Source organism: Varroa destructor, unplaced genomic scaffold (genome assembly GCF_002443255.2).
Source record: "Varroa destructor unplaced genomic scaffold, Vdes_3.0 BEIS01000001.1, whole genome shotgun sequence".
NCBI lineage: Eukaryota > Metazoa > Arthropoda > Arachnida > Mesostigmata > Varroidae > Varroa > Varroa destructor.
In genome coordinates this window covers 42192980-42219596 of record NW_019211454.1, presented here as the reverse complement: position 1 = coordinate 42219596, position 26617 = coordinate 42192980, and the positions used below count along the sequence as shown (strand labels likewise).

General features: G+C 39.6%; 1 protein-coding gene and 1 long non-coding RNA gene across 12 annotated transcripts in view; one reads left to right on the top strand and one right to left on the bottom strand.

Annotated features, from left to right (window-relative positions):
- The window catches only part of LOC111252529 (parathyroid hormone/parathyroid hormone-related peptide receptor-like), a 99446-nt gene extending 76662 nt beyond the window's left edge, over positions 1-22784 (top strand). For 9 of the 11 annotated variants that reach the window (XM_086977985.1, XM_086977987.1, XM_086977990.1 and 6 more), the window contains 5 exons: positions 583-716; positions 1060-1142; positions 9487-9625; positions 16133-16174; positions 21937-22784. In XM_086977985.1, coding sequence (XP_086834111.1) covers positions 583-716; positions 1060-1142; positions 9487-9625; positions 16133-16174; positions 21937-22185 — 647 coding nt within the window. In that variant the 3' untranslated portion in view covers positions 22186-22784. Of the gene's footprint in view, positions 1-582; positions 717-1059; positions 1143-1498; positions 1977-9486; positions 9626-16132; positions 16175-21936 lie in introns of those variants that run through there. The other 2 variants (XM_086977988.1, XM_086977989.1) reach the window with 2 other exon arrangements.
- On the bottom strand, positions 17754-21086 carry LOC147758661 (uncharacterized). Its single transcript, XR_015319498.1, has 2 exons — positions 20793-21086; positions 17754-18096 (listed from the first exon to the last, which is right to left on the bottom strand). It is a non-coding gene; the product is annotated as an uncharacterized LOC147758661 (long non-coding RNA).
- Positions 22785-26617: the final 3833 nt, after the last annotated feature.

The following is a 26617-nucleotide window of genomic DNA, read 5'->3' as shown; positions in this document are numbered from 1 at the left end:
TATATATATATATAACAGAGCAAGATATAATAAGGCTGATTTAGCTATGGGGATGATTCAAACGAGATCATATTGAATATTACATTACTCTAGTAAAAACGTGCTGAAACGTGCTAAGAGGCGTACTGCGAACGCGATAAGTGACGAGTTACTTGAGCACTGTAGTCCGATCATAGCATAGAATAAACGAAATCGAACCCTGACATAATTGCTATTTGGGTTCTAATTATCTCTCTTAGCAATTCCACTTCTAGACTCTTCTGAGAGGCCATCGAAGTTAGAACTTGTTTAGCCGCTGGCCAGCCGTTAACGTTGTGCTTACTATCCTCAAGGGTCCATATTATCAATGAGCGGTAGGCATTTAGAGATGTTTCAAGTTAGCCACTATGTGCTAACGGATCCTCGTCGAACAGTAGATATGGCTAGCCATAGCGTTGTCTTACATAGTAACGCAGGATTCAGTTTATTACCATTTTCAACACGAAACCACTGCTTGCTATGGTTGGTAGCTGTAAAAGCTGGTTGTTTATTATATCATTACTCGACCACTCTCCATCTGTTGTGCATTTGACGATATGCTAGGCCTCCCTATACTGTTCATCATTCCGTGGGGAGTTCGTATGGAACTCGAGCTTCCCGGTAAAAATTGCTGGGAAGGTTATGGCAACCACTCATGGGTGTTTCTGCTCATCGCGCCTAGACTCATCGTTCTTGTCGTAAGTATGACGAACGTGGATTCACAAAATCTATCGTTACCTTACCATGTGTTGGTCAAGTGACATTTTGCTTATTGCTAAAATTATAGATCGAATTTATTTAACGGGCTTCCGTGCCGGAAGGTATTCTGTCGTTAAACCCAAACACAAATCGAACGTTTTGACAATATATTGTTATGCGCTCTTATTTAAACATCCATTATCAATCGGTCTGATGCTGGATCGGAACCACTTTTCTATAATGAGATTCTGTCATACACGGCAACGATCTCCGCCATTTTCGTACCTGTCAATTATGTCGTTCACAAAAACATCATTATGTGTGTTTGTGTATCGATTGCAGACTAATCTCGTGTTTCTAATCAACATCATCCGAATTCTTGTCATGAAAGCAAAAAATAATTCTGCAGAGAGCACTCAAGCCAGGTGAGAAACACAGACACCGCTCTTTACATTACTACCTCTTAAATGACCAAACGATCATGTTTGAAATGATAGTGCAGTTGAACACATAGAGTAACTGATGTAATGCGCTAAGAAGGAACCCTAATTTTTACGTGCTTTCCTCGGCTCCCTTCTTCTCCGTTCTGATCATACTGGATTGATTGATTTACGACGGCTAACCAAAGGAATCATTGAAATGCCAGCTAATAGAAGCCTAAATCATTAAATGGAGGCTTTGTGTAGATGTCAGCTAACGACTAGCACAAAACATGAAACCGAAGCACAACGCTGTGTCGTTCCTTCGTTCTTAACATTTGTAACATTTCTATATACACTAGGGAGAGGTAGCACCGGAGTGCAGTGGATTTCTGTCAATGCTATTTTCCTATGCGGCGGCAAGCAATACGCCTACTCTGCCGATCGAAATGTGTGGTTCGATTGTGGTCCGTAAGAGCGATTACCCTTGCTAGACAAGTACGATAATGACGTTTACACAAACGCTCCGACATGTTTGTGTTGAAGATTTGTTCACCCGTAAAAGGCGACGATCAATGCGGACCGTTTTTTCGACGTTGGAGAAGCATAACAGGCTCAGAGCTATAAAAAGAAGTGTCCTATCGAAGCGAACCTGTTTTAGGCGAAGGTGGCGAACATTTAGGAACGAGCCTATTCCTAAATAGGAGTAACCGGGTTATGCTGGCCAGCTAATTAAATAATGCCAGCACATACTGTGGAAGCTCACTTTGTTTATCTGTAAAACTGTGAACACATCACATGCATGTCTTTATATCAAATAAAACCCAGTTATACCATAAACGGTTGTCAATCATTTGCACCCTATTGTTAACGTATATACATGTAGGTTACTATATACATACGTCATATATTCTTGCATTGTCCCCCTATATTCTTATTGTGCCGTACATACCGTTGGTGAGCGCACAACACTACAAGCACAACTGGGATTTTGTTCGCAGAACCAATAGGTAAGAATTACAAATAAACACATGACCGTTAGGTAATCGATGATTGTAGTAGGTTGAATGTCTGAAACATTGGTTTTTGTGTATTAAAAATCCGTACATAATTTACGTAAGTAGACCTAAGTAGGCGCTGAGTTTCGCTTGCGATCTTCAAACAACCACCACTCACAGATAGCGGGTGCGAAAAATTGGTGCAAAAAGCAGCTTGTTTCAATCTACCATCGAAATGTAATGCACTCCGCGGGAATCCGAAGACTTCTTCGTCCCTTACCGTTCTTCTAACATCTCTCTTCGCCTTCGCATTCTTATGCGTGTTGAACTTTTGCCACGTTAGCATTGTGAATAGACCCTCATCTGCGTAGCAATGATAAGAAATATCCTGTAGAAATTTCTGCTACTAACATTGTGTCCACGCGTTATATTCTCATACACTAAACATACTGAAAAACGCTGTATAAAAGTTGAACTAGCTTGTCACGGTACCGGAATACTGGTGACTGTTTAGCAACGCACGAAATCAAAGAAAAAGTAGATAGTTGATAGACTATCGGCTAGGAACCTGCTTTTTGCTTTACGGGTGAGATAGCTTTTTGCGAGAGGAAGAGAGAGGGGCTTAAAATAGAGAACGCAAGACTTGCCGAGTTTAGTCAAAAAAGCCATGGGATAGGGCAGGGTACGGCATAATGCCCCAACAAAGTTCAAACTTGTCTGCTTCTTTGAGATTCTTTATCCGGAAGGTTCTCCGATAGACACGAACCCTATGGAGCAACTACGGAGACACTGACTAAAATTCTACTTTACCCGCGCAGTCACATAGGCTCTGGGATTGACAGTAGGCCAAATATCGAGAGAACGAATTAAAATTTTGTCCCCGCGTTCCATAAACAGAACAGACAATAGCAATTCGTCTGTTCACTTAGTGAAAGTACGACTACAAAAGAGGGTTGAGTCTATCATTGTCAGCCGCTGACTTTGCAAGCAAATCGGAAGCGCGATTCATTACTTTGGTGGGTTCTTTTAGAAAGATTAAAAATGGTGATATTTTGACTTCGGCCGTTTGAAACTGACAAAATTGGATGTGTCTGTTAATCGTGCTCGAGTACAGTTATGTTTCATAGGTGTAGGCGTGTCGACGGATATAGGCGGCAAGTTAGCAAAATTAACTTGGTTTTGGTTTATCCTCCCAATCAGCAGAAGTGGCTGGAAGCCAAGTTGGAAGGAACACTCGTTTCTACGTTAGTCTTCAGCCGCAATCAGTGTACGACAGAAAACGTTACTTTGCAAGTTGTGTTGAACTCATTACGCTTATCGTATACATAAACTGATAGCTATTCCTACCTGCTTAAATGCAAATTTTATGGATGTCTTCGAAGCTTATCGCTCACGGTTTATTTCTACGAGTATTTTGCTAGCTCTCTCATTTTTATGTATGAACCATACGCAGTGGTCTTCAATAAAAAAAAAAACAGCTAATTTACCAGCAATCGTCAAGTAACTTCAGCAGTATACTGATGCGCCCGCAGCGTTCGCTTCCATAAGCTAACTTACGAGCGTAAACGTCATTCATATTTTATTCATTGCTAGTTTCTTGAGAAGTTCCGTTTTCGCATTGTAGCAGGCCCATTGACTCCAACCTAAATATTCCACATTCATTCATGATTCTGTTATTCCATGTCACAGCTGAACGCGTTTAACCTTATTGATACGCATTGTAATATATAAAAAAAAACCTTTCTATTATATATATATATATAAGAAAACTTATATTCTCTTTTGTTCATTGTTTGAAAAAACGACAAACCCTACTCTTGTAACGTTAGTAGTTTATGATTAGTTGTAAGCTATCTCCGCGCTGTTTTTTTTCAGGAATAGATACCCCGCGGTATTATCTAGCGATGATGATAATATGAATGCCTATATTATATAGATAATAAGCTAATTTACCAAAATTTTTACCGTTGGACAGTATTCCGTTGTTGAACTTTACCATGTGCATGGTGCCTGCTACTTTAGTCTAATGGAATCGGTGTAGAACTTATCGAGGAAACGTTATAGTTTCAGGGCTATTTACATATATATATATATGTTTACTTTGGACTCGCACAAAGTAAACGTTACGGAATTCTTTGCCCCTTTATGGTGCCTTCAAATTGTGATTGAAAGCCTTGAAAGTTCTGGCTTCTTCTTTCCTTCTGGCCTTTTGATTAGTCGAAACTAACCTGGTTCGTTGTAGGCTTGCTCAGTGCAAAATTGAATCCTATTTACCGTCTCAGGCTAACTAGCAGGTTTTAAAGTGAATTTTGCGGCGAGGATTTTACATAGACGTTCTTGCTGTAAAAGCTACACTGTAATCACCTACTTAAGACGTCTGAAAAAAAATCCGACTTGCTCCATCTATGTTCATAAATTTGTATTGGAATCGGTTTAGAGTTATTGTATCTCGTTGTCAAAATTATCAATCTTGCGGGAGTACTGCAGAATGAGCTAAGGGCAATGTTTAGCAGGTTGAAAAGAAATTCTGATGTACTAAGCCCAGCTGTTAAAGTATTTTCCATGTTGACGGAGTAGCTCTGAAACTTAGGAGGAGCAATGATGGCAATTACGGATGCTTAAAACGAAAATGTCAAAGTGCATCATTTATCCACTTTGCCAAATTGTGCATATTTTTGAGGAACATCGGCTGTTGGCAGAAAATCTGGTCGGCACATTTTTCGCTAGCGTGCGGCGCCGGTATGGAACGTACTTCCGTGCATCCGAGTCGGCGGCAAAAAAGATAGTAATTATTAAACGAGAACTTTCATAGAGTGGTAAACTACTTTCAACATTTGTTAGAAATGTTATTTATGCGTATATACCTGTGCCATCAATATAAAAGTAAGCAAAAGCACTGTTTCAACGTAGCTCTTTAATAAATCATAATTCCAATTTGAATGGTTCATCATTTACTATTGAAGAAAACTCTGTCGGCCATTTCTTATTTAGTGAGCTACAAATTTTTCAAAGCCTTCCAAGTTATGATTATTTAAGGTAAGTTGATAGTAAATTTCAGACGAATGGGGTACATTTTGCACAATAAGTAATAATTTCCATCCTTTTCAAGTGACAAGGACGAGATTGTTAAAACCTGAATAGTTTTACCGTCATTTTAGCAATAGCTGTTATAATATTCAGTGTTCGGTTGTTTTCTATCCAGCTTTCTATTCTACAAAACCTTCCAATTCTATAATTTACAAGTGAAGGTTGTTCTACTTTCCTGCAGCGGCCTACTTTGGACCGTGGTCCAATACATTTACCATCTAGGCATTCCTACACTTGGAAATAAGCATTCTACTACGTCTAAGATTTCTGTCGCTTGCAACGCTTAAATGTATAAAACATAACTTCCCAAGGAACCGTTCAAGAACGTCGGTTCTATGCGCTTTAATAGACTGTGAATTTTACACATTTTTTGCTAGATGCGAACCTTTGAAGTTAATTGAGCCTAGCGAGCGTCAACTAGACGTTTCAAGTTGGGCACGGTCGTTAGGACGCACGAATTCAGACCCAGATCACCACGTGTCCCCAAGATTAGCAGAAAACACGTGACCTACTAGGCTACGATGAAGGTCACCGAGGGTCAACAACAACTCGAACTACATCACTTTAAACTGCCATTCAACAATTTTCTCTAAATTACTCGCCTTCCCCGTTGAATAGCCGACCTACACTGCAGTATAATAATGTTATTTAGACCAATGAAGGTAGAAGAATTATACACTGAGACAAAAAAGAGAACATCATGATCATGAAACAATCATGCGATTATTACCTCACATTTTAACGTGACTGAAATAACCAAAATGCTAAACATTTAACACCCCTGGCATGTGCAATGGCAAAACAAGGACAGCTGCTGGAATAACTGAACAGAGACGACCTCGTCACGGAGGACAATACGGGCTTACTTTAGATACGCTTATTATGAACTAAAGCAAACGAATCTTTTGCCTACATGGAATAGAAGGGGCGTTTGGTTATTTTTTTAACTCAATGATCACCCCTACGCACTGATCGGCTGGATAACTGGGAAAAGCTGCTCTGTAACATTTTAAATCACCTCTTTTGGATACGAGGTGTTTTCCTGGGGTGGCAGGAAAACATTGCTCAATATTATCCGGCAATACATAATTGCCTTCTTCGCTTTCTCATCAGCGCCACCTACCTCCATTTTTTATACGATCTGTGAAATGCCAGAAAAGCTCATACCTATTCAAGCTTTAGCCTTTCATTCAACGCATAATATGGCGCAAAGAAAAAAAACGAAATTATCCGTCTTTCGGCAGGCTTCAGGATGTGATGGGTTGCCGATGTCAACTTTATCTATTGTGTTTAACTTACACATATCGTTCGAACTCGTAGAACAGATCGGCTATAACTTAAATAGCAATACGTGTCAACTGTTATCCGGTTAGTCAAATTTTCCTACCCACCTTTCCCAGGGGTAGCAATATTATGGCGTATAATAACTTACGTGGACGATCATTTTATGAACCATCTTATAACATTAGCGGCTCGTATAGTAAAGCGATTTGTTGTAAATGTACATATACATAAACAAGTGTTTGGAATGCTATTTGACAAAGGTAAGTAGTGGATAACAGTTGACACGTATTGTTGTCAAAGTTATAATCAATCTGTTTTATATACAACAAGTTGGTATTCTAAGCTTTATACGTTATCCTATACTATACAAGTCGCTAAAGCTAATGTCGTAAGACAATCTATAAAATGACAGGTCTATCGTCTGTGTGATTTATTTACTTACTTACTTGGGACCTACCAATATACATTATACACCATGATACTTCCATTCTTTGGCCAAGTACTGGATTGGGCTGCCCCAGAAGAGAACTTACGAGCAGGGAGCGACGTGACACACATTACCACGTTGTCTACACTTTGTCCGTCATGGTTCCCGTTTGATAGATAGAATTCAGAGAATTTTCGGTCCTATTTTACCAGGCTTTTCCGGAGTGGTGTAATTGACGATATGTTGCAATGGCGATGTAGGCTCTCGGTGAACAGATAGACTTACGAATTGTGTGGTCAACTCAGTTGCCCTGAAGCTCTTTTGAGGAACGACGCTTACCCTAGGTTCAAACGCTCGATATTTTCCAGATTCCATTCAATTTGAATTAAGCTTAGCCCGTACGAGGCGGCTGGCACAACTTTAGGTTGAAATGTCACAGAGAGAGGTATAATCAGTGGGGGGTAAACATCGAGGACGAACCTATTAACGTCTTTCCGCGTATTTTAGTAATATGCTGGAAGAAACTTTAGCTGTTATATGTGATCACAACCTTAGGTAAGTGAATCGATCAACGTATATCAACGGGCGGTCCGAGTTGCGGCACGTTACGTGTCACAAGCTAATAATTCTATCATCTCTTTTGAATCTCGTTGCTTTGGTTATCGGTCTCAGTTCCGTAGAGGCGAAATGCTCTTTGGCTCCATTGCGCATGAATGCGATTGCTTGGCAGCGACTAAATTGGCTGCGTAGAGGAAAATCTTTTTCTTATTTCTGAGCCTACATATCTTGTCTGAAAAGTCAATTAAGCGAGAGTACAAAAAGAAGAAGACTCAAATTATTATTCTGGACCTGGGGGATGCTGTCAGAGCCGAAACCGCATCATCAATTGTGACCCGATTTTTCCTAAGTATCGCTGTCGTCAAATCGAGCACATTCGTAGGAACTTAACGAGGATGCTTGCAACCAAATTTTTTGGGGCGGAATTAAAGGCAGCTTCGAAGTCTGCAAAGACGGCCCAAGTCTACCTTCAAGATGGCTGTTTGCTCACTAACAGCCAACTGAAATTGTCTCTCTGTTTTTCAAATATATATTATCTGCGTGCACTGATTCATGATGCTGTAATATGCCCGCCCTTTTTGGTAGACCGAATATTTCGGATTTTATTACCACCGCCACTGATTCGACCTTCTCAAAATGAAGGAATGGCTGGTTGACGCAGTGAAACCTGTTCTCACTTACTTTTGACCCGTCAGGGGTGAATTTGATACGGATGTTTCTCTAGCTCCTGCTTGCTGGCAAGTCATCAAATTTACGACCCCTAAATACACATTTAGATGGGGGCCTATCATTCGATGCAACTAGAACACCAAATTAGCGACTACCTCTAGAGCTAGAAGACGAATCAATATGCATAGCAAAAAAGAAAATAAATAAAATTTTCTATGTTCATTTACTCAGTGGAAAGTGGTGTCTTCAGTGAATATGTTCCTCTACACGGTATTTCCTTTAGATCTTGAATAGTCCTCTCAATCAATGAGTTCTGTTTTGAAGCTCAACAGTCTTGCATGTTTTTTTTTTTTTACCTAGGATGAATAGTTGTTCTCTGTCCACATTGATAAAGTCCTATATTATCTCTTTCCGCCCACCTGTGACCTTACAAAATTTAATATCCAACTGGTGACAACGGTTCTGACCTTCCATTAGCCGCGTTTTTGTTCCCATAATGTTGGACGTCTCCGCTTTAATGGTCAAAGCTTTATTATGTGGAAAGTCTTGCCAAGACAGATTCCCACCACCGAGTCTACTTTCAAGAGTATTTTTTTCATACTTCAGTATATAAAAGTATTCCTACGTACGATTAGAGAGTCACATTGGTTTTTCATGATGATTACATTCTCAATTGCTTAAGGATGCTTACTAAGAAGGACAAGACGTTTCATTTCAGTTAAACGTGTTTTGCGACTTTATCAATCAAACACCTTCACCTAAACTATGTTATTTTCCCTTTGAAAATTTGCCACATGAATATTGTAATTATATGTAGTATTTTGACGAACCCTGAATTTGTTTGAACGGTTTGCCGAGTTTTTTTATACTTGAAGCAGCTACACTCTCGCACACAACGATAAGATTTGCACATGAAAGCTCTGTCACTATCGAATTTATAGCTTGTGGGCATTTTTGCTTGATTGAATACATGCTACAAGTTTGTGTGGGCACAACTTTTTTGTAGGCCTGCTTAACCTTAGTAGAGAATAGTACATGTTTAAAAACGCAATTGGCAATAAGCCCTCGGCTGAGGAATTTTTGATACTCGTAATTTTAAGAAAACAGCCAATTGCACGGGAAGACACTGACTTTCGTGAAGCATAATGGTGTTAGATAAGGGATTTAAGTAACAAGGCAAACTTCATACAACAAAGCTCACGCCGATTGGAGAGCTGACCTGCCTCACGCGAGCCTTTAAGTCAGATACATTTAAAATACCGCCGTCAATAACGTGTTTTCTATAATTCCGATGATTGCTGTGAATTCTTTAATCTCTCACATGTAGGAAAGCAATAAAAGCTACTCTTCTGCTGTTTCCTTTGTTGGGAATCACGCATTTGCTGTTTTGTATTAATCCGCACGAGAATGATGTCACGCTCAAGAACACCTATATGATTGTCAACGCGCTTCTACAGTCGTCGCAGGTAGGTGAACCTCACTGTCAAGCTTTGTACATTGAATGAAAAGGAAAATGAATTTTTCTTGGCGAAACCCAACTTATAAAGCACATACAAAACGATCGGATCCCTTAATGAGCCGAGTATGACAGGTATTCTTAGGCAAGAAAAAATCGACTTTGCAACATGAAAACAACGTGCTAATGGTCGCGTTGACCTCGCCCTACCGTGATCCCCGTCAAGTTTTTCCTGTGTAAGAAGATTCTGTGTACAACGGTCTATGTCAACTTTGATTAAAATGAAAAAGCCGACTCCTTTTATATCAACAATAAATAATAGAACTAATTAGTTTTCTTTGTGCTACAACTACCGGTGAACCTGGACTGCACGTTCAAGCTGGATTTGGCAGGTCTTGCCATCTGAAAAGTTTCTGCAACAGAAACATGTAGTGAGATAGACTTGAGTCGTCTTGTACGAAATTGTCTTTTGTACGTTTTGTACGTCACGGATTTTCAGAGACGTGTCATCAAATTGTCGGAAACATAAAAAAGACCCAAAATATAGGTTTAGCTAATAAATAAAAATTACTTAAGCCCTTTTATCCGTATGTATATTTGCTTTCAACCTAGAAAAAGCTTGCGGCGTTTCCCGATGGACTTTTTAAATCGTAGAAGCAGGAAATTTCATTCAAAATGGCCGAAAACATAGACTTAGGCCCTTCTGTACAAAGGCCTTTCTTATATATTTGTTTACTTTTATCTTTACCAGGTACTTTCTGTAGAGCCATTGTTATGTGCAGCACTGTTGGGTAAGGCGTTTCGGATTTTGTCGGGAGACCTTTCTTATGAACCAAACGTTTGATTCCACATAACTATTTTTTGATTATCGTCAGAATAGTTAGCCCGATGTCTGCAGCGCCGTTGCGTCGAAAATTTCCATTTTACATATGTACAAATACATGTTGCTTGCTGAATCACTGATTTATAAGTGATACAAAAACAGGTTAGAAAAATAGATTAGATAATACTGTTGCAAAGCTCAAGTCTTGAACGGCTACATCCGAGAATCTCGTTGACTGGCGACACAACAGCTTCCCCCAAGGACTTCTTCCAGATTAGTCAGAAGTATAAGCGGATACGCCGTAAATTCCCTTATCGTTAGGAGCGCTGAATAGATTAGTGAATAATTTGTGATTTTCAAAAGGTTTCCAACCGCAATTTTTTTGAGATTTTAAAAGGGACGCCTATGTGGACTATGCATGGAAGTTACGGAGGAAAACACGGACAAATTTTATAAATTACGTACTGTAGTTCAAACAATTCAGCAAACAATAGTTTAGCTTTATTTTAATATTATGAAAATAATATTTTAACATTAGTAAGATATAAGGGGCGGAATGTTAAGGCTGAACCATAGATCTATCTATATACGTAAGGCATTCACCGTGTGACAGATCAATCAGTTAGATGTGCTAGTAGAAACAAATGCATCATCTCAAGGTAATCAGTGGTTCTAAAAGGGTTCTGTAAATAAATCGACGCCAATATTTCGAGGTCTTCCATAGTTAATATGCTGTCTATTCAGCATCGCGCTATCCTAAACAAGACTTATCGTTTGCATTTTTGCGTCACCGGTAGGCATATACGTAATAGAGGCACTCGTTAGCAGGACTTGCCCGGTCGGAAAGCAAGCTTATATAGAAAACACCTCGTCGTTCCCGGTGGTAATTCCTTATCATTGTTTTTTTTTGAGCGAAATTGCATACACGTCATGCTGCTGTCGATATAGAAATATATATTCATATATCGGCCTTTATAAATTCGAATATTGCGCTGGTATTAGCACCTTACCGAGTGCCACTTGAAAATATTGGGTTTTGCTGCCGGATCGAACAAGGGTAACCGTCACAATCGATTTAATTTTATATGGAGAAATTTTACTTTTCTCCTTCATATTCGAGTAGCAAGTTTCATTTTGAATAGGACAGTCCTGATCTGCACTAGTGCATCAGACAGGCGTCGTTTTATTTCTCTGTCCCGAGATCTGTATCATCGTCCCTAATGCCAGTTAAGCCACGCTCTTCACCCAATCTAACGAAACGGATACACGACCCCCGGTACCAGCCGAATATAGTCCGAAGTGTACATTTACTATCCCCAATTTTATAGTAGCTTATGGCTCTATGCATTTCTCTACCACGAATAGGGCCTACGGTAGCTCCCGCGCGGCTCCTTTTTAAGCGAGCTGATTAAATAGGCCGCTTATTTAACTGTGAAGACCGCAACAAAACTCTTATCTGAGATTGGGCTCATGGAACATATTTGCTAAAGGGAACAACATACTCGTGAATTATACAAAACGGAGTTTTTTTTTGTATCGATCAGAAATCACGTCGCTTGAAGTCGACGGAATAAAAGTTAGTAGCGGTGCGAACTTGCCCGACACAAAATATGGAACTTTGTAATAAATAGTCGATTCTCTAGAAAGAAGTTTCCCTAATCGCCATTCGAAGATTTCTTTCGCATGACGCTAACGGCGTCCCACCACAAGTTAAGGAAGTAACACCGAAGCAAGTTTCCAAAACATAAAGGTCAATCGAGTTCGGCCGGGCAGGATTACGCCAATTTCTGCGAACGTTTGCCTGCGCTTGGGGGTTCCGTACTGCGATTTGTTCATTTGGTGGGATTGATAGAAAATCATGTCTTATACACATATGTTTATTTCGTTATGGAGAACGATCCAGATTCGCGCTAATTTGGGCCGCATAAAATTGAGACTCGGGTAACGCCGGATGTTTTGAGTTAGAATTGAGACATACGCGTCTTAAGCATGTCATCGTGTCGGGCAGTGTACCTCACATTGTATTGAGATCAATATTCTGTAATCGGCCGATACTCCATGATTTGGTTACTAATTTATGATTTCGGGGCTAATTGTGCGCTATAATGACATTATCTGTTTAAGTTTTAAAAGAACTTAATGCGCAGATAACATTTTATGATCTACTTGAACTGCGCATGGACTTAGCGGGTACGTGTTTTATTAATACAATCAAATGTAATTTTCCTACTAATGAATTACGGTTCCCTAATAGATTCGTATCGTACAGGTAAAGCCCGAATAGGTACGTATCGCAAATTTTTCTTCATTTACGTTGGGTAACTTAGCCAGTAGTAGTCAGTTGATTTTTTACAGCCCGTGTGTAGCAGCGGACATAGGAGCACTTATTGACGGTATGAGCATCGGCGCGTTTGGTAATCAATGTTGCTTAGCCTTTTAAAGATGAAACTCCAAGACCTGACTGTGAATGGAAACTACCGATATGACGCCTGTGTCCCGCCAAGTGGTCTTGCAGGTCTGTTCATTAACTATTCTATAGAATATTACTTAGAATCAAATCACACTGCCACTGATGTCTAGCCTTGCGGAAATTTCTAATATATTCAGTGTCTATTGGACATTAAACTAATTGGTTGTAATTAAGCCAAATGTTGGCATCGAAGTTTGGTCTAAATAAACGCTACTGTACATGGAACTCTATTCCATTCTGGAAAATATGCTAAAGGCCGATCTAATAGCTTCGTTTGCTCTAAACTTAGCCCCCCACTAACCTTCTGAAGTTCGTATTACCAAGCTAACTTTTTATTAGCCTAAAGAGTAACTACTGGAGAAAACTTTTTGGTAGTACAGCGCGAGGTAAGTACTGGAGGCTCTTCCTGGTAAACTTGTCTGTAACCGTGTGCGATATAACGGGACATCTATCGCATCGGTGGCGTTCATAAACGGCTTGCAAGCACTGATGATAATTATCGGGGGTAAACGACTATGATCGAACAGTGCAAACTCCACTCCGAAAATGATCAAAATGCAATGCCCTGCTAAAGTGGATCGCGTGTCATATACAAGTGCAGATCAGGAAGTATCGCTTACGTCCGTCAGCAAAAAAACATCAGTGGCATTGTTCAATGGCCAACTGGACCGATACACGTAAATGTAGAAGGGCCTAAATAGGTGGTTAACATATCAAACAATTTGGTGTTTCATGTCCAGTTACCTCACTCATTCAGATTAGGCGACTGCTCATAGTTTCTAGAATCGGACCCTAGGGATCCGCTCTGGAACTACAAGAAACATATATGACTAGGCTACACGAATATTTTAGAAGCTTACCCCTTGCTTGTTACTTCGGATTACAAATTATTTGGGCGGTCGTTATTACACAGCTCATATATAATATAATTGCGCATATAGTCTATTCTTTCCCTGTCAGTCCCTGATGGAGACACCTAAAGCGGGCTTATGGTTACCTACTAGGGTTTCCAAACCTCCATAGGTTTCCATTCAACAGAGAGCACATCCTGCTTTGCACTCGGAGAACGCAATCAGTCTCGATTTTTTTTTTTTAGTAAGTACGCAAGACATATCTAAATAAGTTCTCCTACTCTTTCCAAGGGAAATGATCAAGCAAACAAAAGAACTGGTACACGACACGTAAACGTACCGCATGCAGGTTTTCTAGTAGACATTTTACAAAATTTTAATCATTTCAATAAATCGCAAAATAAGCTTTGCTTAATCCATAGCCATGTACCGCAAGAAAATAACGTGCCCTGAATACCCGATACTCATTTTTGAGGGAAAGCTGTAGTTCTGGCTACTCACTATATTATATGTGGCTGACTGGCAGAGCTCAATACTCCCACATCGGAAAACTTAGTTTCTGCGCAAATACATCCTTTTAATTGGGCATCTCTAGAAAAATTAATCAATCGAAGATGTACCCTTTTGAGTCGTCTAAATTTAAGTGTCGAAAGGCAACAAACTGAACCAGCAGCCGACCATTTGTTATTCCAACCTTTACGCGCCTTATGTACGCTGACCAGTATATCTTCAGTATTTTATCCTCTCGTATGAAATGAAGCTAACCATTTCTCCTTTAAACTGCCGATCCTATTTTTCATGGCACGCAGATTCTCAGTATTCATAGTATATAGAGATGTTCCCATATTGCCATCTTATACGTATATTAATGTGGTAAAAACTTGTCTGGACGCAGGACATTTTAAAATCGTTAATAGTATATAGTAGTATGAATATAAAGCATATCAAACCAGTTCCTGACTACGTGACTGGATACGGGTAACGCAATAGAGGTGTGCGGGTAGCTTAAACGAGCACGTATCTTATGTTCAAGCAGCTCTAGCAGTTAAAGCTTGACTTTAACTAGCGAAGCTTTATCTGTATGAGATTTAAAGGTTAAATAGCCCTGTCTATTTGGGACAGATACACACTCGTGTGTGATAGATTGCGTAAATAAATTTGCTATCGTAGGTATCTATTTTAGCGGTAAGTTATCAAAGCTCCGCTCGCCACGCTTACATATACCGAGCACTTTACTAAACATATATGTGCTTGAATGACAAAAGTAGAACGAAACTAGAAAACGTATTTTCAAACCTACCTAACACCAGCAATGAAATCTAAAAATACGATATTTTCACCGATCCAATCGCCGAAAATTCGGACATTCATTTTACATGATACCACAACACTGGACGGTCCTGCTCAGAGTTGTTATACGAATACATAGACTAACTGGTTGTGAGGATACCGAAACCTCTGGAAAACTAGTGGAAAAAATATGTTATCTCGAATTGCGATAATGCGATAAGCCGTAGATCTGTAGTTATCGGAGTCATCGAAAATCAAAACGTATGTGATAAGAAGCATGCTAAGCAGATAGCAAGCAGCGATGCGGACGGCTCGTATGCAACACTAGCAGCCGAGTCTGTCTTAGCTAAATACCGAGAATCAAAAGAAGCGTCTGTCATATGTAATTCTGTTCGAAGATAAGGTTCAAGGCTCCAGTCCTAGCCTATCTAGCCCTTTTCTCAGGAATCCTAAGGCATGTTTTTCTGTTAAATTGCGAACTCCCGCTATTTTCCTTGGTTCTTCAAATATACCTCTGAGTTTGCAGCTGAGTGGCCATTATAACTAGTTCGTATGGGAAAGTTCTTTGCCATCTTTGTGAAACGTAAAAGAAATGACCAGCCTGTGTGCGAGATTTTTGCCTGTGTCACAATGTGTAAGCTTTGATGTCGAACTAACTGGACGGATTCAATCAATAAATTTTAGATTTGGCGGTGTGCAAATATTTCTGCAGTGCTATTTCTGAAAGGCAGTACGCTTGGCTTTCACGGAAAAAACAATATATATATATGTACATTGTATGAAAATATATATCTTGTCAACGTAGTAACACGCGATGATTGCATATTGTTTTTGAGTAATTATTTTCTTTATCACTGAGGTAGGTATGTCCGATCAAACTGGATGGCTGAGTACTTCTGGAGACCATTGTAAGTTAATAGTACGACAGGTGATTTTTCAGCGACTTCTGCAAATAAAATTTTCCGTAAAATAATTGGATAGATCAAACGCTTATCTAAAGATGCGTAATTGTACTGCATGCATAAATGCAATAAGCCTAAAGAAGCCTTTGTTATGTACTGACTGAAGTTTTATTTTTTGTAGGGAACATTTGTGTCAGTGATACATTGCTTCATGAACTCGGAGGTAAGTAGGACCATTTCAAGTCATGGCAGTACAGATTTCATATGAAAAATAAATTTTTTGCTAAAATTTACATAGTAAGGATAATGTGGACGCTCTGGAAAAGTTACTCTGAAAACAAATAACGTTTATTAACTTGCTTTTTTTGCTCAAGAAACTATATATTGATTGAGTCAAGAAAGCATGCGTTCTTCCATGAGGTGTATTATACGATTATATACGGAGCGCTAATTATAAGGGCCATAGGACGCACCCCATGTGCATAATTACTGGCTGAATGAAGCTTCCATCAAATGCCTCAGCTCAAGACGTTAATATTTCTATTTTAGTGATCATTAATATAATTGCTAATGGACGAACGACTCATTAGCGATTGTAAAATTAAGAGATAACTTTAATTACTTTCATGCAAAATATGCCTTTTAAAAATAAACTGGTAGTAAAGAATACAGAACTAGCGTAGCTGCGAGGATCCTCAAAATGTTTTAATATCGGCGAACAAACTTAAGCAATATGGAAAAAAAGTGCTATCTTCACTTATACCAGCTCACTGAGGAAAATATCCCTTGGTCCTGTGCTGAACTTACTTTACGCCGTATACAAGTCTCTAAGTATGGGTACCACGTCCAGCTTGTAAATATGGATGGGTACTCATTTTTTTCTTATTCTTGAGAGACACCAGACTTTAACAGTAGCGGGCTGATAAACCTGCCAGCAAGCACAATATGTACGTCTAGAATTGCTTCAGTGTAACGTAGCGTTCTCTATTTTAGTGCTTGTATATGTTATTTATGGCAGTAGAAACAATAACCTATTGAGAGTTGTTTAGCCAACATGGCCTCGAGATGTTTTTACGGAAGTTTTGTCTGTTAATATCTGTTGCGGTTTTCTAACACTATTGCCAGGGGTGTAGCCAATTACGTTCTTCTTGCGTTTTTCTTTAATACCGATATCGAACGATACCACTTTTTCCGAGTTTCGATGAGCAAGAGCCTTGAAACTGTTGTGTGGTAGAGAAGTACGCTTCAGTAGAAAACCGAAATTCTGACAGTAACTGAACATGGATTGTTACGAACTGTCTCTCAAAATATGGGTCCATTACTTCAACATAATTCATTGATGAAGCGTCACAGGGTAGATAATTTCATTTCAGGCAAGAAAAACCCTTGGCGGAAATTCAGTGCTTTAAATTGCGACGTTGACGTCAGTACCAATGAGACGGATCACGCTATTGTGTGACCGTCTTGCTTGGCCGTGAGAATGCATGCAGCGTTCCCTTCATCTAGACTAGGAGCACTGTTAACCTCTCGTGTCTATGTTTAATTAACGAAAAAAAAAGCGATAAGCGTCGTCGAGTAAACGTGCTCCCATTAGTACTACCATCTTGTATGCGTTTCCTTTCAGTAAGCTTATGAAGTCTAAGGTAGGCGGAAGCTTTTAAGCAACTCTGCTACTGACTGTAGGGGTTTTCCGCGAAATCAATTTACTTAATGCGGGTTCTCAATAAATGTGTATTTAAAACCCTGGTTGTTTCAGTTTACCAACAAAGTGTTGTGCGTTCAAGCGTTAAGACACAGTGGTGCTCATGGTCTGTTCCAGTGGAAAACCATTATTTATTTTGGCTTATAAGAAATATAATATTTCGCTTCATCACCTCGCCGTAACGCCTTTCCAATATTGCCTCATGTAGGCAATCAATAGGATATGTATGTGGCTCATAAGGTTTTATTTGGAAAAAGACAAGTGTGTGTTCCTTATCCAGGGAAAAGAGATGGATGAGGTCATCTGGGTGGTGAAGCGAGCATGCTTGCTGTTACACTCGACGATCCATGAAGCGCGAAAATCGTATGGCTGAAATGACCCTCGTTCATGTTGAAGTTGTGCATAGGCTTGAAGTATTGCGCTTCGTAAGCCGAACAAGGACACTGCAAGAATGGAACTTCCTGTAATTTTCAGTGAATGTTTCGCTTTTTGACGCTTTTTTTTGACTGTCAGCATTGTCAAAGTGCCGATTCAGTTCGATGAATATACGCACGTATTTGTAACTACTTTCTTACAAACTAGTGATGTTTGTTTGTGAGCTATAGCGAAGCGGACACATCGAACAAAGAAAAAATAGTAATAACAGATTGTCTGTCAGTCTAGAGTAGACGCAGCAGGAATATCGCTGTATGTACATACTTTTATTGTTCAGAGGATAATCGGATGTAAAAAAGCCTTCAACTGAAGATATTTGTAACACCGATTTTTAATATGAAGGAAAATGTTTTGCGGAGCCTTCGTCACGCAAACGAGCTGGAGATGCCAAGAAGGATCGCATCGAATTGTTCAGAGTAGGTCAACGAAAGTGGTAGTATTACCCTCAGATTCAAATATGTCTTCATGAAAGGCATTCTTAGGGTTAAGAACTCGGATCTCGTACCTCGAAGCTGAACCAATTCTATCGATACTCAGTAGTCAAACAGAACTTCACAACTGGACAAATGTACTAGAAATCATGTTTATATTGTCAAAATAGGTATTTCTGTTTGTTGAACATGTCGGGATTAACATGTTAATTCGTAAACAGTTGGCCAGTTCTACTCAGTCAAAACTCGCAGATGATATATAGAACAGAGAATACCGAACAGAGGCCGAACGAGCAAACGTTTTTAGGGAACCGTTTCGCGGTCAGGTGTTATACAAGTGAAGGTGCTGGGGGCGAGGGTGACGATGACGAAAATTTGTTTTTCTCGTTCGTAAGCAACCGCTGGAACGAATTTCACGTTCCGTTAGAGCGTCCAAACATGATTATGTATGACCGGTTGGTTATCGCATGAGTACACTGGCAGCAGGCCAATAAATCGCCAGTGATACCTTCAGTAGCACTACTGCCGCGTCCTGGCCTACCACATAGTAGCAAACATGCCACCGGAAGAAAACATCTTTTTGTATTATAATATCAGCAAGGCTCGATCGCGAAATTTTGTCGAAAAATACGGTGAAAAATGATGGTTTTCTTCACGATTTGCTCCATCGAAAATAAAACACGTAAGACTACAGTTGTGTTTTGAAGAGATACGAGAGTTTGCTGGTTCTAAAAATGCACGTCCGACATAAAACTGGTTATTAATTAAAACATAAACAGGGCATCATATGACTAATAATATTGCACTGCCACAAGCGATTTAAAAACTGAACAATTTTTGGGCTTCGGCTGGTAAATATTCCGGTTTTCTAGAACGTCCTAAGAAGAAAATACTTGAGTTTACCCCGGAAAAAATGAGTTTAGGAGGATAAGCATCTTAGTCTTAAAGATCGGTGTTCAGTGATTTATTTCCCAAAAGCTATAGAGCTGCGGAAATTCATCAAAGATAGGTGAAGACATTAGACAAGATGGCCTTAAGCGAAAGAAGGGGTCCACTAGTAAACGAGTTCTAAGGTTCTCTGGATCCGCTTGTAATAGCCCGATAATAATTAATATTATTATCATCATTGTGTTATCAAGTTGCCCTTCTCTCATCATTCCAATATCAACTAACATTAATCAGCTCAGCATCTTATGTGCAAACATACATTCGGCCTGGTGTGTCAAACCTAGTCACACAATATTCAGTAATTTCTAAAGTCTCTGTTCCTTGGCTTCTCAGGCATCTACGTAGCTAGGTTTGATGAAGGCTCGCACCTTCGGTAATATTATTGTGGTGGACTACAGCACTATTTCAGAGCAAAATTTAAATTGAGCAAAAATGTCTTAGAGAATGTATCGATTTCTACTACAGTCATGACCTTTGAGCTTCCCACTTGGACACACGGAAGAAGTTTTAGTTTGCCGTTAGGAAGCCTTTAGCCAGTGAGGAAAGACTATATACGTTCGAAACACATTAAACGATAGGCCAACTCTGAGTAGTTAGCATTTGCGCTCATTGTGTCGTCTCACTTAAACTAAGCCTACGTATATGTATATTTTGAAAAGTAGCAGGTCCACGAGATTGCAGATAGGGCGGCTAGTAATTTTCAGCGGTGTGACCTGTCTCATCCACTAAAGGCTATGTCTGACCATCACTATAAATTAGGTGGCCTTAAACTGAACGCTTCTGGCGGACAGTAATGAACAATGATCGGTCCTGCCAATGGCGGCAACAAGAAAATTACTATGAAATAATGTAACAAGGGGAAAAATCGAACTAATGCTAAGATTTAAGGCCAATAGATAGTGTTAGTCACTATCAATCGAATTGATCAGTCTGAATTAGACTTCCGACATAGACCCAAATAATCTACCTATGCATATCTGTTGTTCGTTGTCGATGAAATAAGCAGTGAATATTCCAAGGCACTGCCTATAAGTTCAACCTCTGCCTATAGTAGGATCTGCTTAGTGGGTTCCATTTGATATCGAAACGCGTTCCCCGTACCCTAAATAAGTATCTAGAGGCTGGTATTTTAAATCTGTAGATCTCGAAAGTGACTGGGTATTGTATTCTTTTCCTAGTTTCGGTAAAATACCCACCGTTGGGAAAAATATTAAGCTTCTGAGACCTTGCCTTTAAAACGAAAATGTTCGCCCTGTTACAATATGCTGCAGCCGAACTGCTTCAAATTTCACCATTTTTGTATCGTGTGGTATCTTACAACTCACCTTTTTGCCTGGACAAATCTGTAAAGCAGAAGTTGCCACCAGCTTGAATATATATATATATATATATATATATATATATATATATATATAGAAGGTGCCAGCAGTTTAAACAGCTATGTGTATCCTTTAACGCACAGTCGCATCTAAAGAAGTACGTCTACATACATAAACACCTGTACGTTTCTAATTCGAAACGTATAGTTTGCATTCGGGAGCATCTTACGTTCTGAGCACGGTAGAAAGCTCGGTTTTATGCACTGCCATTAGGCCTGTTCGTGGTACGTAAGTAAGTTTGTCCCGTTTACGTCCGTTTCTTGCTTGAATGTGCCGTTCGCATGAGTCAACGTGAGAGGGTCAGCTTTATTCATCCGCAGAGGTGAGAAAAGGCGAAAAGCGTATTGTGATCAAAGCAAGTGGAAAGAAGTCTTAAGTTAACCGTCCACTAAGTCTGATGCGCGATAGTCGGTGCCTTACTGTCTTAAATAGGTCCACAGACACAATGCACCGACTAATGAAGCAAAGGACCCACTTCAAAGCCCTCGACTCTCGCGTACCTTAAAATTATGTACTGCAAAAAGAAACCATTTTACGATTCGTAATTAATTTTCATTAAATAACTTGTCCCTTCTTTCGAGTGGAAATAACGAACTGCCATTCTAGGATTGAAAGTCCTGTAATGGTGGTTCGGCATCTGTGAGAATTTTATAAGGCCTTGGTTAGGTAGGTAAGGTCGACTGGCTATTGAGAATATCTATCCTAATCGTGCAGTTGCGCCACGTCGTGCAAAGGTACGATAAATATTTATTTGTTAACTAATTAAAATATCGTGTTGTGCAACGTTAGTAAGAATCCAATAAACAAGATTGCCGAGTGCCAAACCTGCAGCATGTTTCACTTGCGGATTTGATATTGGCATGAATTTAACATATAGGGAATAATAAACTAGTAACAAACCCTGGAGGTAAGAAATACACACTAGTGTTATTTGTTCTAACGCTAACATTCTGTAACCTACTTTTATGTGACTTGGACCTTAGGCCTTAATATCGGCATCTAACTCAAACCTGTGCCAGGAAAAACTTGGGCGCACGGCGGCCTTCGCAGACTTCTTTTTAGACCTGCCCTTTCCTCTCGTTTGTTTCAGGTTCGGGCCCAACTCCGCAACGCCTATCTGCGGGCAGCCATACGCCGTAATCCTAATCGGAAATCTATATACTCCGGAAGGCGTCACATCGCGCCCAGCTTCTCACAGCGTCAGCAAATTAATCCCTCACAATCCAAGGACCATACGGTTTGTCCAACTAATCTAACTGCATCCGGTGGAGAGACGCCTGGGAAGTTACTCTTTGAGTCATCTATGGCGTCTCCATCGTTGGATACCTTTGCGGTGTAAAATTAAATTGCCTTTTTAACCAGTGGACGAAATTCTTATAGGCATCGTAGAGCGAGATCCACGAGATGTAGAACGGAAGTTACAGGAAACTGAGGAAGTAGAACTAAGCCATACACAAATCATTTTACTACTTTAAATAGTAACGACGCTGATCGGTTTCAATTAGCATCGAAGTAATTTGTATATGTATATATATACATATATACATATATATTTGTTAGGCAGCAGCGTTAGCGCCATCTGATTTATGGACAAGATAAATTTAAAAAAAAAAAAACTGTCTTGCCGAACGTGATTCTAATGTACAGCCATATAAATTTCTACTTGATAAATAAATGTATAACTGCATATGATATGGCAAAAAATAAAGGAAATCGAGCACACTGTGCAGAATGACGAATGATTGAGTCCTCCTATCGTAGTAAGATTATAAACATATTATTGTCGTTGATCGCAAATGGCCTGGATGTTCTCATGGGTGGAAGCATAAGATTTCTCCAAAGGAGCTCGGAATTTCAAATAGGACGAAAAGTTTGACGAGATGCGAAGCAGTATGTGACAGCTCTTTAATAATGACAATAAATAGTACTAATTCAACATATTCAGAATATTTCATTGTACAATTCATTAAAATGAATTAAGCTAACACCAACTTCACTGACGGCATCTTCCTTCATAGACACAGAGAGAGGTTATCGCTTCGTCGATCTGGGGGCTCGTTCTTCCCGATTACTAGCTAATGGTTTATTTATTACTAACTTAATAAGAGACCTAATGTATCCATGAAAGTTTTGGACAGTACGTTACATCTAAAGGTTAAAGGCAGAATAGTGCTAAAGGGAAGCCAAGTAAGTAACCTTAGCTTAATTCCTTGTTTCCATTACCTGCAATAAAATTTGATATCGACTTGGATACTTAGTCAGAGAAAAAAAAAAAAAGAACTCATGCTAGAAAAACTGGCTGGCTTTGAAAGGATCGCTAAGTTTGTAAGGAAGTAATTTGTACTTCCATCATTGCTTTCAGGTCTTCCCTCTCAAGAAGCGTATAGCCACTCATTACGAGTGGTCAGCCGACATAAATATCTTTTCCGTCAAATCGAATACTAGATCGATTGGTGTATTCTGAACTTTACTTACTATAAGTAGCGAAAGCGTGCCTATCTAACATCAGCCTACATCAGTCGAAACGGCCTATGAAAAACGGGCGGTTGTTTTAGCCTGATATCCTAATTTTGATCTACTTAGTAAAATCTTATTTGACATACTTTAGGAAATTACTATGCGATAATATAGGTTTCATTTTAATCTGCCCGGACACGAATTGGCTACTGGCAGCTTAATTCGCACAATTAGACACTTCTGGATATTCGTGTCCGTGTGTTTCCTGCGATTTTCGTTAATACTCGTTTATATCGGTTGGTTTATTTCAATCGCACTTTTCATTGAAAACACATGGGCCTATTTCAGAACTACATGATACCTTCCGAAGTGGAAATCTTCCGGCAGACTGTTTCCTAAGGGAGCTCTACTTGGCTCGTGGCTTTGCACTATTAGTTGAAATTGCTGAAAAAGACTTCAGCGTAAAGCGGGGACCAATATCAGTAAATTTGCTTGCACTGTTATTTAGTCCTAGCTTGCAATTTTGTTTTCAACTCGCTGTTCCGTCCACAAAACAGTAACTAAAGCTCCAGAGTAAATCGTCATCGATGATGGGGCTTAACCTCGTTGCGCTTACCCTGCTCATCCTGAATACTTCAAAAGTCGTTGACGTTTTCAGAAGTACACGTATGATAAGTTGCGGATGACGCATGGCTTTTGTAGCGTTATCAAGACCACAGCAGTAGCTAGCGTTACCACACAAATCCTATGCTAATAATAATAGTAATTATCATAATGGTATTTTACCCACAGCGCACGTTCTTTTACCCACAACCGCATCCGCATAGAATTATAAAAAAATTAAGTACGAGGCATGTTATAGAAACACACAAAAAGTAGATACGTCCTGAACTAATGTACAAGAAGACTAAGATCTCCTGACAGTATACCTAACCGATATGATAGAAAAAAATGCACGTGTTGCCGACAATGGACCCATCACGATCCTATAGGAGAGGGCAGCCGCCAAAAAGCTGAAAGGAAGCCTAAGAAGATCTATATTTTCCACAAAACTGCAAAATTTAAGCCAAACAGTTTCTTATATATAAAATTCTCAAATATAAAATAAAATCGTACCCTAGCAAATGCTCCCGATCGACCAAATGCTCAGATCGTTGATGAATGTAAATTTATGATACATTAGTTACGTGCACATTTTGTTCTTCTTCACATTCCTACAACACGTGCATGAATTCGAATCGAGAATGTATATTGATACGTACTTGTTCGCTCACCACCGTGTATATATTGTTTGTAATGGCAAACAAGCCTCGGTAAAAATCATAGATTCAGTTGTCAGAGCTTCAATTTTGGGCATGATACAAACATAAACTAGGTACATAACTTCTTTGGGTATGCAAAATAGCGTTTTTCTTTAGTAGAGGTACAACCTACTGTAACGCGTTCGGAACGGAAAACAAAGGCGGATTTCTGTGCGTGTTTCTATTCATATGTTAGTTCCGGTCAGGAGGTTTAAGCTACAATACACATGGAAAACGAGATCTGCCAAACGTCGTTCCCAGAACCATTTTCATAATAATCTAATCTACTTCGGGTAATTTTCGATCACAGTCCTGCATGATTCAGTTATCAGTAGTTTCATAAATACTCTGTTTCAGATCGCGGATAGTTTTTGACGCTGTCTTATAGGCGAAGGTTCCTCCCATACGCCCGTGGAAAAAACTATTTAACTATTGGTCCCGGGTGAGCACTTGGCGTTACCGTCGTGCCAATCTGGGAACATGATGTAAAGCAGATTGATTATTCCTCACGCTATGTAGCAAGTTGCCGCATCCTGCTGAAACTCAACGTTGCTTCCATCCAATGTTATCATTTGAAATTATTAAAAAAGTTTGTAAAATGTTACGACGGAGCGCGCCATCGGCTTCTTTTGCTTTTTTGTTATCATTTGAAAGAAAAAGAACTTAATATCGCCATAGCTCCACTAGCCTCGTTACACAGTAACTTTTACATTACACAGCGAAGTGTTTGGTGCTCTGAGCCCGAAATACGGCGATTTTGTTTATTTACATAGCCGTCGAGTTGAAACTGGGTTTTCTCAAACAAGATAATTTTATCAAAGGATCGCAAAAAGGACCAAGTTACGCAAGCGGTTCCTAAAAGAACAATTGGCTGACATTGGTTTTTGTGTGCAGGGCTAATTAAACCTCCTGGGCTGCATTAATATATAAAAAAAAATTAGCACAGAAGCTCGCCTTTGTTTGTCATCCCAGTAGCATAAATAAAGCCCGATGCCTTCTGAAATGTCCTGTAACATGCCACAGTTACCTATACTCATTTTAAGCTTGATCCATTTAAATCAACCGGCATGGCTCATAATAGATTTCCATCAAACAGGTCCGACTTTTGGGGTTTATTTTAGACTGAGTGAAAAATTTCCATTGGGGTCGACATGCAGCGCTGGGTCTAATTGGCTGATCGTATCCAGCTAAAACTAACCGCAAGGATTGTTTTTGCCGTCGGGAGTATGCTCCGTTATTTTCGTTGAATGGTTGTCGTCAGAAATAATGATTCGGTGAGTTTAGTCGTAAGGCTTGGAAAAAATGTTTACTCTACATTGTCTGTCTCGCTGATTGCGTGCTAAAAAGAGTGTTGTCATGACAAAAAAAATGTTTGTGAAGTCGAAGCCAAATGCATAACGAGCGTCGCCGATTTCAATGGAATCGCTTCAGAACCGGAAACTTCAACTCGAACGGCAAACTACGTTCCGTACGGCCGCAGAAAGCGAACGACAATGAACTGCAGGCACTTCGTAAGCAAAATAGGGCGCAATCGACCTGAGTCCCCTTTGCACAGCTAGGGATGACCCAGATGGCTATTGTCAATCATTTGCATGCTTTAGAAAAGATCGGAAAAACATAAACGAAAAGTAAGCCTGTGTGAACTCAGTGAAAACTACAAGAAAAGCCTAACGTGATACGTTTTGTTGTTGCACGACAAAAAAAAAGTTCTTTCTATGCACATTCATCACGGCGATGAGGGATTGATATTTTACGACATCTCTAAACGCAAATCAGAACGATTAAACTAAAATAAAGTTTGATACTACGAAGAAATACGCATCATTAGAAGCTGTGTTTCTCTGTATGATGAGATGAGATGCGAACGGAGTGTTGCACAGTAACCAACTCGAACTCTAAGAAAGAACAGGAGATTATTACGCGAATCAACCTATTCGTCTGAGCCACTAACAGGAAAAAAGTCTTGGCTTGGTAAAGGACAACGCAAAGTGGTATTGACGCATCACACGTTGC